The 12,476-nt window shown below is 42.1% G+C and overlaps 1 protein-coding gene across 11 annotated transcripts in view; it reads right to left on the bottom strand.

The window, feature by feature from the left end:
• Positions 1–12,476, bottom strand: part of evi5a (ecotropic viral integration site 5a) — a 312,699-nt gene that overhangs the window by 45,530 nt on the left and 254,693 nt on the right. For all 11 annotated transcript variants that reach the window (XM_041207864.1, XM_041207860.1, XM_041207861.1 and 8 more), the window contains one exon: positions 8,444–8,539. In XM_041207864.1, coding sequence (XP_041063798.1) covers positions 8,444–8,539 — 96 coding nt within the window. The remainder of the gene's footprint in view (positions 1–8,443; positions 8,540–12,476) is intronic.

Genomic DNA, 12,476 nt, shown 5'->3' with positions numbered 1-12,476 from the left:
GACATGTGGCGAGCTCCCTGTTCTTCTTTAAATAGTGCCTTGGGATCTTTTACAGCTACCTGAGCAAGCAGCTGGGATTATAATTTCAACATCTCTTCCAAAACACAACACCTCCAACACTAAAGAACTTCATCAGTATAGAAATGTTAGCCTATATTTTATGGTCAAGCAATGGTGGTTGAATCCAAGCCCTTTTGACTCAAAACCAGTAAGCAGTACCACTGAGCTAAGGCTGATATCTAGCACGTTGCCAAATCTCAAATGTCCCAAAGCATTTCACATACAAATTACACTGAAGTAGCCATTGCTGTTGTTAACAAATGCACAGTAATTGAGTACAAGCTGTTACAAATAGGAATGAGATAAATGATCAATTAGTGTATTTTTGGTGGTGTTAGTTGAAAGAAGAAGTTTGTTGATGACACTGGAAAGTCTCCTCTTCCTTACTTATGTAATGTCATGGGTTCTTTACACCCCACCTGGGATCCTGCAAAAGGCACATGGAGACGTGGTTTAACATCGTATCTGGAGGACAGTGCCTACCAGGACAGCATTCGCTAAGTACTGCGCTGTCAGATGAGGACTGTGAGCAGATGGGGAGAAGAGTGCTGTAAGATTGGTGGCTGTCAGCAGAAGTGGTGGGGAGTAGGAGGGAGCCAAGCACATAGCCTTAATATTGGATTCAAAGGGAACTATGAGTTCCTTACACTTGATTTAAAAGGAACTTTTTGGAAAGATCCATAGTCAAAACATGTACTGATTTGCATTCTTGTGACAGATTCTGCCTAACCTGTTGTGTGCCTCCATGTATTTTGTTTTCGCAACAGATTTTTAATTTCACAGGGTTGCCAAAATTAAATGTAATGTACAAACAAAATACATGGACACACATGAATGATTGGAAGTCTTCTGATCCATTCCCAGTCACTAATGGAGTTAAACAGGGATCCGTGCTAGCGCCATCCCTCTCCAGCACGTTTTTCTCTGCCATGCTCTTTGATGCCTTCCATGATGATGATCCTGGCATCTCATGCACAGAAGCTGCTCAATCTGAGACAACTCCAGGCAAAACCAAGGTCTCCAAGGACTAACTTTACGATTTCCTGCTTGCCGATGACTGTGCACTGGCTGCCAGTTCAGAGCTGGACATACAATGTGGCATGGACTTGTTCTCCAATGCATGCGACAACTTTGGCCTCACAATCAGCATGAAGAAGACTAAGGTAACGTAACAGCCTGCTGCAGGAAAGGCCTATCTCGAGTTCAGGGTTTCAGTCCATGACCAGAACTTCAGCAGTGTATAAATTCACTCATCTTGGTTGCACACTCTCTTGAACTGCCTAAACTGACAACGAGACACATGCCAAAGCAAGTGTGGCTTTTGGCACACTTTAAATATCTGTCTGTTGGAGTAATAATCCTCTCTTCTCTTGACACACATAAGACTTGGGCTGTATACCAGCGTCATGCCAAGAAGGTGAACTACTTTCACTTGAGCTGGCTTTGGTAGCTTCTGAAGATCAGATGGCAGGACAAAATGCCAGACAGAGTTGTTCACCCGAGCTGGCATGCTAAGCATCCGCATCATATTGAGACAGTTACAACTGAGTTGGGCTGGTCATGTAGCCAGAATGCCTGAAACTCACTTACCAAAGCGAATCTTCCATGGAGAACTAGAGTCCGAGATGCGCTCTTATGGCAGTCAAAGGAAGCTCTACAAGGACACTCTGAAGTCTTCACTTAGGAGTTTTGATATTGACTTTGAGTCCTGTGAGAAGCTCATCCAGGAACAATGCACCTGGTACAACCAAATAAAAAACGATGCTGCCTCCTTCCAAAACAAGCGCATATCAGTGGAAGAGAGAAAACGCAAGGAGAGGTAATCTCAAGCCAGCAACTCATCCGAAACTCAATCAGCCGTGGGCTGTCCTATTTGTAGCAGACCCTTCCAGGCACAGATTGGCCTTAGCCATAACCTATGCATCCATCAGAACCCTACCAAACACCCCAAATGATGAACATCTTCGCCGCGATGGGCAAACCAGAAGATTTTAATATTAGAAGAGATTTGGAACAGAGGAACACAAAATGGCAGCTAAAAAGTCTTGAAAGCATGTTATCCATGACACTTATTAGGTTATGGGATAGGAACCACTAAGCAAAAAATTAGTACATTAATTGCCTTCCATCAATAATTAATTAGCTTGGGTTACAGTAGATTTGCCAGTTGGTCTCAACCCATGAATTGAAGAGGAAGAACTGGCTAGGTTTTAATGCTTCTGATTACTATCTTGATTCATATGGAGGACAGCATGAGGCTCAAATGTGATGCTTGTCATTGCTGAATAAATTGGCACAGCCCACACATGTATGACGGCCACTTAGGTGATACTATGTTTCTGTGGGATCCTTCATAGTAATGAGCAAATTTCAATTTGGAAGGGGAGGAAAGAAATCGGTAGAGCAAAAAAGTACGTCAGTTACTATGTGAATATGTAAGACAAACATCTGAAATAGTGACGTTCCAAATACATTCAGACTTCAGAGTTTAATTCTAGGATATTCAGACATTAAATATCCTGAGGTAACGCCACTACTTCCTACCATCTTGAACATTTAAAAACTTATCAATTACAAAGTAGAGCAAGCTGGTAATTTTGTCCTGTTCAAAAAACATTGGCAAAGATGTTTTGTACATTTATAACTCATTCATATCATCTTTCTGTAAACATGAAAGCAAGAAGTATTTCACAGCTAGCTAAAAATAAATACCGGTAAATGAGACCTGCTGTTGCTTCAACGAGTTGCACCACAAGTAATGATACTTTCGGACACAGTTTTCTAACTATGATTCCACATATTTTGAGCCCTTGATTTTGGTTATGCCTTCAGAGGCAATTATCACACGACAGTGTTATCTCAGAATAAACAGAGAAACCGTACTATCCGCGGCTGCATAAACTGCCCCCACCTGTTCCCCACCACCCCCTCCGCACCATTCCCAGCTCCGAGCAGCTCACAGTTAAAGACACAGTCAGTTAGATAGCAGTATGTTTCAGTGTGCAGGTGGCATAGTGGTATTGTCATTGGACTGGTAATCCAGAAACTCAGGGCAATGCCCTGGGTTCAAATCCCTCCATGGCAGGTGGTGGAATTTGAATTCGATAAAAATCTGGAACTAAAAGTCCAATGATGATCATGGAACCATTGTTGATTGTTGTAAACACCCGACCAATGCCAAAATTGGGAGAGCTGTCTCACAGACTAGTCAAGCAACAGCCTTGTCATCCTTACTAAGGAATCATACCTTACTGAATCTTCAACATCGACTCCAGACCCCATGAAGTCTCATGGCATCAGGTCAAACAAGGGCAAGGAAGCCTCCTGCTGATTACTACGTACAGCTCTCCCTCAGCTGATGAATTAGTACTCCTGCATGTTGGACATCACTTGCAGGAAGCATGGAGGATGGCAAGGGTGCAGAATGTACTCTGGGTGGAGGACCTCAATGTTCATCACCAAGAGTGACTCAGTAGCACCAGTACTGACTGAGCTGGCCGAGTTCAAAATGACATAACTGCTAGACTGGGTCTGTGGCAGTTGGTGAGGGAACCAAGAAGAGGAGAGAACAAACTTGACCTCATCCTCACCAACCTACCTGCCGCAGATGCATCTATCCATGACAGTATCGGTAGGAGTGACTCCACACAGTCGGTGTGGAGATGAAGTCCCACCTTCACGTTGAGGATACCCTCCATCGTGTTGTGTGGCACTACCACCGTGGTAAATGGGATAGATTTCGAACAGATCTAGCAACACAAGACTGGGCATCCATGAGGTGTGGTGGGCCATCAGCAGCAGCAGAATTGTACACAAACGCAATCTATAACCTTATGGCCCGGCATATCCCTCATTCTATCATTACCATCAAGCCAGGGGATCAACCCTGGTTCAATGAAGAGTGCAGGAGGGCATGCCAGGAGCAACACCAGGCATGCCTAAAAATGAGGTGTCAACCTGGTGAAACTATAACACAGGACTACTTGCGTGCCAATCAGCATAAGCAGCAAATGATAGACAGGGCTTAGCGATCCAACAACTAACAGATCAGATCCGAGCTCTGCAATCCTGCCACATCCAGTCATGAAAGGTAGTGGGCAATTAAACAACTCACTGGAAGAGGACACTCCACAAATGTCCCCATCCTCAATGATGGAGGAGCCAGCACATCAGTGCAAAAGATAAGGCTGAAGCATTTGCTACAATCTTCAGCCAGAAGTGCTGAGTGGAAGATCCATCTTGGCCTCCACCAGAGGTCCCTAGCATCACAGATGCCAGTCTTCAGCCAATTCGAATCACTCCATGTGATATCAAGTTACGGTTGAGGGCACTGGATACTGCAAAGGCTATGGGCCCTGACAATATTCTGGCAATAGTAATGAAGACTTGTGCTCCAGAACTTGCCGCGCCCCTAGCCAAGCTGTTCCAGTACACCTGCAATACTGGCATCTACCTGGGCTATGTGGAAAATTGCCCAGGTATGTCCTGTACACAAAAAGCAGGACAAATCCAATCTGGCCAATTACCACCCCATCAGTCTACACTCGATCATCAGTAAAGTAATAGAAGGGGTCATCAACAGTGCTATCAAGTGGCACTTGCTTATCAATAACCTGCTCACTGACGCCCAGTTTGAGATCCGCCAGGGCCACTCAGCTCCTAGCCTCATTGCAGCCTTGATCCCAACATGGACGAAAGAGCTGAACTCCAGAGGTGAGTGACTGCCCTTGACATCAAGGCAGCATTTGACTGAGTGTGGCATCAAGGAGCCCTAGCAAAACTGGAATCAATGGGAATCAGAGGGAAAACTCTGCTGGTTGGAGTCATACCTAGCACAAAGGAAGATGGTTGCGGTTGTTGGAGGTCAGTCATCTCAGCTCCAGGACATCACTGTAGGAGTTCCTCAGGGTAGTGTCCTCGGCCTAACCATCTTCAGCTGCTTCATCAATGACCTTCCTTCCATCATAAGGTCAGAAGTGGTGATGTTCACTGATGATTGCACAATGTTCAGCACCATTCGTTACTCCTCAGCTACTGAAGCAGTCCATGTTCAAATGCATCAAGACCTGGACAACATCCAGGCTTGGGCTGACAAGTGGCAAGTAACATTTGCCACACAAGTGCCAGGCAATGACCATCTCTAACAAGAGAGAATCCAACCATCACCCCTTGATGTTCAATGGCATTACTATCACTGAATCCCCCACTATCAACATCCTGGGCGTTACCATTGACCAGAAACTGAACTGAACTAGCCATATAAATACTGTGGCTACAAGAGCAGTTCAGGGGTTAGGAATCGTGTGACGAGTAACTCACCTCTTGACTCCCCAAAGCCTGTTACCATCTACAAGGCACAAGTCAGAAGTGTGATGGGATACTCCCCACTTGCCTGGATGAGTGCTGCACCCACAACACTCAAGAAACTTGACACTGTCCATGACAAAGCAGCCCGCTTGAGTGGCATCACATCCACAAACATTCACTCCCTCCACCACCGGTGGACAGTAGCAGGAATTCACCAAGGCTGCTTCGCAGCACCTTCCAAATCCACGACCACTACCACCTAGACGGGCAAGGGCAGCAGATAGATGGGAACACTACCACCTGGAAGTTCCCCTCCGAGTCACTCACCATCCTATCCTGGAAATATATCGCTGTTCCTTCATTGTTGCTGGGTCAAAATTATGGAACTCCCTTCTTAATAGCACTGTGGGTGCGCCCACACCACATGGACTGCAGAGGTTCAAGGCGGCAGCTCACCGCTACCTTCTCAAGGGCATCTAGGGATGGGCAATAAATGCTGGCCCAGCCAGCGAAGCCTACATCCCATGGATGAATAAGAAAAACCATAAATGGAAAATTAAAACACTAGCAGCAATTTATCACCAAACTACAAAAATATGGATTCCTGGGGCAGCTCAGTGAGTTGATGCAGTAAGGAGCTAAGTCATACAAACCATGAGGGCTCAGGATTAACTGATTAGTGCTGAATTAGTTGGCTAAACTAGAGCGATGCTGTACCATGGGGAAGACACAGGGCAAGAAAAAGAAAAAAATAAACAGTTCCCACCCGTTATTGCCATCTAGTGACCCACACTAAAAGTAAGCATGTGGATACTGAGTGAGGGGAGAACTGGGTTCAATGGCGAAGCCCCCTCCACAACTGATCAGCCTGTCAACCTACTTCTCTTGGCTGACATACAACAATGACCACTTGGGTGAATTATCAGAGGGCGACTATTTTCTATGGGACCATACATGATTAAGGGAATCAATATCTTCATGCGAGGAAAGGGAGAAAATGCAGTAAAAGAAATGGCACAGGCAATGCACTGCTAAAACGTCTCTCCACTTTAAATAGGAAGCCTTTGAGGAAAAAGGGTGCTAAAGCGCTAGTTTCACTTTTAATTATAATTTGACTGCAAAATTTACAGAACATGGATTCCATATACTGTTAAAAAGGCATACGAGATCCTTGGTTTACAAATAGAGACAGAGTATAAAAGCAAGAGAGTTATGTTAAACCTTTAAATATCACTGGTTAGGGTCTCAGCTGGAGAATTGTGCTCAATTCTGAGCATCACACTTTAGAAGGATGTCAAGGTCTTGATGAGGGTACCAAGGCTAGAGAAACTGGGACTGCTCTCCTTAAAGAAGAGAAAGTTAAAGGAAGGTTAACAAAGACACTCAAATTCATGGAAGGTTTTGATACAGTAAATAAGGAGGGCCTGTTTCTAGAGGGCAGAGATTTAAGGTAATTGGCAAAAGAGTCAGAGGTGAGATGAGGTAACTTTCACAAAGGGAATTGGATAAATATTTGAAGGGAAGAAAATTGCAAGATTTTGAAGAAAGAGCAAGGCAGTGGGACTAATTGGATAACTCTTTAAAAGTGCTGGCACAGGCATGATGGGCAAATGGCCACCTTATGTGCTGTAAAATTTCATGATGCTCATTCAAAATTATAAAAGAAACAACACAATAGACATTCAATAATCTAAAGTTATCAATATCAACACTTCAATGTATTTATGCATCAAAGTCACCATGCAATCTTGGGACTGAAATCTGTGCCTATGATCTTGCTCAGCCTGCTTGCCCTAATCTTGGCTGCACCACATGGGTGGAGATAATAGGCTGCTAAGTGCTTCCCAAGGAAAGAATGGTTAAAAATAGAAGGTGAATGACCCATGCAATTCTGATGTAACTCCCAATGATCAGTTTCAGAATTACACCAGCAGAGATCTGGAAGAAAGCTATTTGCCCACACACTCATCAGACTGCAGTTGTGCCTAGCAAAACCCAAATCAGATAAATCACATTTAATTTAAAAAAAAGCCTGCTGGGTCAAAAATCTAACTCACCAAATAATTAAACCACAGAGTTTGGAAAGGTCCCAGGTGTGGTGCTCAGTTAATCCCTCTCAGCCAGGGCAGTAATAGTCAAGATTCTACAACTGGCCATATAATCATTCAGGAGGGAACATGGTTGGCCCTTACGATCAGTATTCAGCTGCCCCTGCTGCAAGTGCACATATTAACACTGGTTGAGGAGAGGACTGGTTTCAGCTGTGATACCAACCTTCTTTGCATGGTTGAATAATCTGCTGACGCTCACAGTCAAGGTTCATGTATGAAAAACACCTTGTGTGATGATGGAGGTTGCCTAATGCCCATTGGAACCATATCCCAGCAAAAAGTAAGTTCCTTCAGGAGAGCATGGAAGGGGCAACGATTTGTTAAGAAAGTTTACAACAAAATAAAAATTCATCTAGATCTCAATCAAAACAACATATCTGGTTTACCACTGAACTAATCTATACTTCAATTTAATATCTATTCCTTGGCCGCTGCAAAATTGCAGAGATCATTTCTGGCCATGAGGTTTATGTGTAAATTCTCTTTTAATGTAAACACATCAAATCTGATTCATTTTCCTTTTATCAACATTCAATGATGCCTCACAATCCTGCTCTGCTGACTAAAAGTTGCCTCAATTATAGGAAATCACACTAGTTCAGTAAAGTTTACGTCACAGTAATTATGGGCATAGGAATTGGCACTGAACAAAAAATCTCCAAAGTGACTGCCAACTTTAACTGATACTGCAGAATTGACAATGAAAATCACAGAGGAATGATAAATAAACAAAATACATCTATAAGAATAAGTCAACACTGCAGGGAACAAATGAGGAAAAGGGAGATAAGATAAGGAATGTTGCTATCTCATGAAGTTATATGCTAATAAGTTCGCAGCAGAAAGCTGCACAAGTAGATTTACATCAGAGCCAGCTGCACTTTTCAGAAGGCAAGATTTGTATAAGAAAAAATGTGTTAAAGATAATGGAAAAGATTAACAGAAACTTAGATTTTATCACTTACCTCATTTTTCAGCTCCTCTATCTGATCCTTTAGTTCTCGAATATATTGGGTGGAGTCTGAGTTGTTAAGTTGGCCTTTAACTTTACCCTCTTCTTTCTGAAATGGAGAAGAAAAACACTAACTAGAACATTTGCCTAAGTCTCTGCTAAATGAAAAAGATCAAATAAAAACAAGTGAGATAATTTTTCACTTGAAAACGCACATTTTTCATTAAAAATTGTTTAATTTGGAAACAAGCAACATTATATTTATTACACTCATTCACAACACAAAAGCTAAAAAGGGAACAAGTTGAAAATTGTTCTGCTGTACCATGACAAGAAAACTGTTCAAATTGAAACATCCTATTACTTATATAGCAACGGGGAGAGCTATATAGTACTCATTTCCCTTCAGTGAAGCATATACAATGACTGTGTGTGTAACAGTACTGACAAGATCATAATTAATGATCACTGGAGTCACACATGTATCATCACCCCCAGTGGACCCGAGTTCTGTTTCACACTGCAGAAAACAGAGGCACTCTTTATAAGAATAGAATTATTGCCAATTTAAAAAAAATTCTATTCTAGCCAACATTTTATAATTAACAGCACTGTTAACTCTCCCTAACAGCACTGTGGGTGTACCTACACCACATGGGCTGAAGTGGTTCAAGAAGGCAGCTCACCACCAATTTCTCAAGGCAATTAAGGATGGACAATAAATGTTGTCCTACCCATCAACACCCACATCCCTGTGAAGGAACAAAAAAATTAACATAGGATTCAATAACAAGAGAATGCGTTCCGTCAATTCTGTAACAAGTGGGACTGAAATGCTGCACTACTCCAGTGGCAGTAGTATCTACTATTGGGATGTATGGAAAATATGATTATTAAATATAAAAATATTCTAATTAAAGACTACTATTTTTGAGTTTGTACTCAAAGACAGACCCAACCTACTGTGTTGTGACTTCCAACATGGGTAGGGCAAGAAGGCAGGACCCCAATTTGCTCCAGCCAGAAAGGGGATCAAACCCTGTACTGCTGGCATGAATCTGATCCACACTAGTCCCTAAGGAACTCTACTCACTGCGCCACAAGACCTCCTTCAATTTAAGACTATAGTTGATTAGCATTATACAAATGATTATGCTTAATCAGTGAAATGTACAAGCATATACTGATTAAACTTTTCCTGTATATCGCATTGTGACTTTATTCTTTCTCCTTTGCCATTTTCCGTGTATATGCAAGTTAAAAACACCAAATATGGAAACAACCTGTGCACTTACGTGTGTTGCTAATCATTTGCGCTTAGGTTTTGGAAAATTTAATATAGAATAAAATGTTGCTTTTTATGTTCACACTACTTTATCTACTGCTTTCTTGGGTTTACTCTTTGCCTAGGTCGCTGGTTACCTGGGTCTTCCTTCCCTTCTATTTAATCTTTGTCAATTTTTTCACTTTGGCTCTGTTACTAGTTTTCTTTCCATTCTTTATACTTGTTATACACAGAATTCTTGCAACTGAGACTTAAAAGACCTAGAGAATTCACACTGCCACAAGATGGCTTCTCACAGCATTGCCAGCCATTTTGAAATTGCTTTGGATATTGTGAATCCAACAAATTCCTCATTTGTATCCATGCTTTCCAGTTGGAATTCCATGGAAAACAGGAACCTTCATGAAATTGGGAGCACTGAAATGCACGTGCAAAATATTTTATCAATATGGGTACACCAACAGCATTAAAGTACAAAATTCCAAACTCAGCTGTTAAGTCAGGGTACAATGCTTTACACTTCCAGTTCAAGAAGTAGTCTTAGAGGGACTGATCCGCAGAAAAGCAGCAAAATTAAACAAAATTTCTGAACAAAATATCCTGTTGTGTAGCTGCTACCCCTCCTGGAATATGTCAATGGACTTATCCATCTTACAAAATCATTTACTTGTGACTACGTTTCTTAAGTTGCGACAGTCTTTGGAGGTAGCTCTGCCTGACAGTTCGGAGTAAAAGCCACCAAATCTTGCAGGATGATGTTGTGCCCATTATTACATGCTACTTGGTGGCAATGACAAGTGGTCATTGAAGGGGGTCTAGAGGTCGAATTACCAATCTGACCTTTATGTGGAAGAGGCATAGATCCACGAGTTAAAACATCTGATTAAACTGAACATAGGATTTAAACAAAGGATACAAAATTTTCCTTGGATGATAAAATCATCATGGGAAAAACATTTTAAAAAGATATATCAGGTCACTAGTACATCACTCCAGGAGCTAAAAAAAATCCTCGGTATTAACACTATATCAACATTCACAAATTCAAATGAGTTTCATTTTCTTTTTAATGGAACATTCTACTATATTAAACTCTGATTCTAAATGCACTGCTTTGATCTCAGACAAACATTGTCAAACTGGGATTGACCATTATTGTCTAACTTTATATAATAAATATAATGGATCTGATTATGTTGGAGGCAGCACAAGGCTTCTGGGAATTAGTGATGCGTTGAGGTTTTCCTCAGCTAACTGATAACAGAAAGCAGTTACCAAGCTTCCTAGTTGGGAACATTTAGCTTACAGGTGCCAGTTAAACTGTAAAGAGATGTCAGAATCTAGAAGTAATGACTTCCCTGTTTCTATACATTTCAGGTTTCTCTTGATAGGATTTTGCTTTCCCTTTAACACTATTGAAGTGTTTATTTTCTCTCCCCGCCCCAGATATTAAATCAGATGTTGGATATTAAATACATCTTACTCAGTTCAGCATTAAGTACTGCATTCAATGCTGTCAACACGGCACCAAGGAATACATAATGACCCACTATATGCATACATATCCTGAAATTTCTGGGATCAAAGGCAGGGACACTGGCAGGAAGGTGGGAGCAGGGTGAAGTGGTGGTCATTTCTCAATTTGGAGCAGAACCTATGTCTGGCAATGTTCTGCTCCTTTTAAGCTCCATGGGTAATTATAGTAATTTTGGGTCAAACTCATAATGCAGCTTAAGTAAATATATACATCACTTACCTCCAAAGCAACACTGGATGCCAGAGACATGAGAGAGTTTGTATGTGCACTGTGTCCAGCCAGTGGAGGAATGAAGTGCAACTCTTAATGATCTCTCCATCATTTGGGCCCTAGCCACGGCTCTTTTCACCACACAACAGCAGCTTCCACCGGGAAGAATCCCGAGTGGAATTCTAGCCTAAGCTACAACAACTTGCATTTATATAGCATAGAGTTAGATTTTTAAGGAGCATCTTAAAGGAAGAAAGCAAGATAGAAACACGGAGAAGTTTAGGAAGGGAATTCCGGAGTTTAGAGCCCAGATAGCTGATAGCACAGCTGCCAACAATGGAATTATTAAAATTAGAGAGGCTTAGGCCCTCAACTCCCTTGATGTAATCCTCCCCATAGTGAGTTACCAGCCTCAGTTGTACCATTTGGAAGCCTGATCCTTACCAACAAGAAAAAAAGGGACAGCGGTGGGGGAGGTATGTCAGAAAGCCTCACCAGGTAGTTAGCTTCCTGATTGTGTCTTGAGAATAATTCGTTCGTCCAGGGATAAATGACTACCCTGTGGAAATTCAGGAAAGTGGCAACAGAACATGGCTTCAACTTTATTTTAAAAAAGGCAAGAATACAACAACTTGGTTCTTTCAACCCCTACCATAGCAATATGGTGAAACTCCAATTAGGGTGGACGGCATTGTAACACATGACAAGAACCTTAAAAAAAAGTCCAATTAGACAGCATGACACTACTATTAATAACAACTTGTAGCTGTACAGTGCCAATAACAGGAAAATTGTCAAGGTGCTTCAAAGGAGCATAATCAAGTATTGAGCCATTGAAGCTTTGGTGATGGGGTCTGAACATGGTGGTGGTTGGTATGATAGGGGAGGGAGAGAGACAGGATAGCTTAATGGACAAGGGGGGGGGGGTGCATTCCACTCCTCCTGGTCCACAAGCAGCACCTGAAAAGCAATTCCCCTGCTGGATATGGCCCTTCACACCACCTTCAGCTGCTG

Source organism: Carcharodon carcharias, chromosome 16 (genome assembly GCF_017639515.1).
Source record: "Carcharodon carcharias isolate sCarCar2 chromosome 16, sCarCar2.pri, whole genome shotgun sequence".
NCBI lineage: Eukaryota > Metazoa > Chordata > Chondrichthyes > Lamniformes > Lamnidae > Carcharodon > Carcharodon carcharias.
The sequence above is the reverse complement of the archived record's forward strand: the minus strand, read 5'-3'. Positions and strand labels throughout refer to the sequence as shown.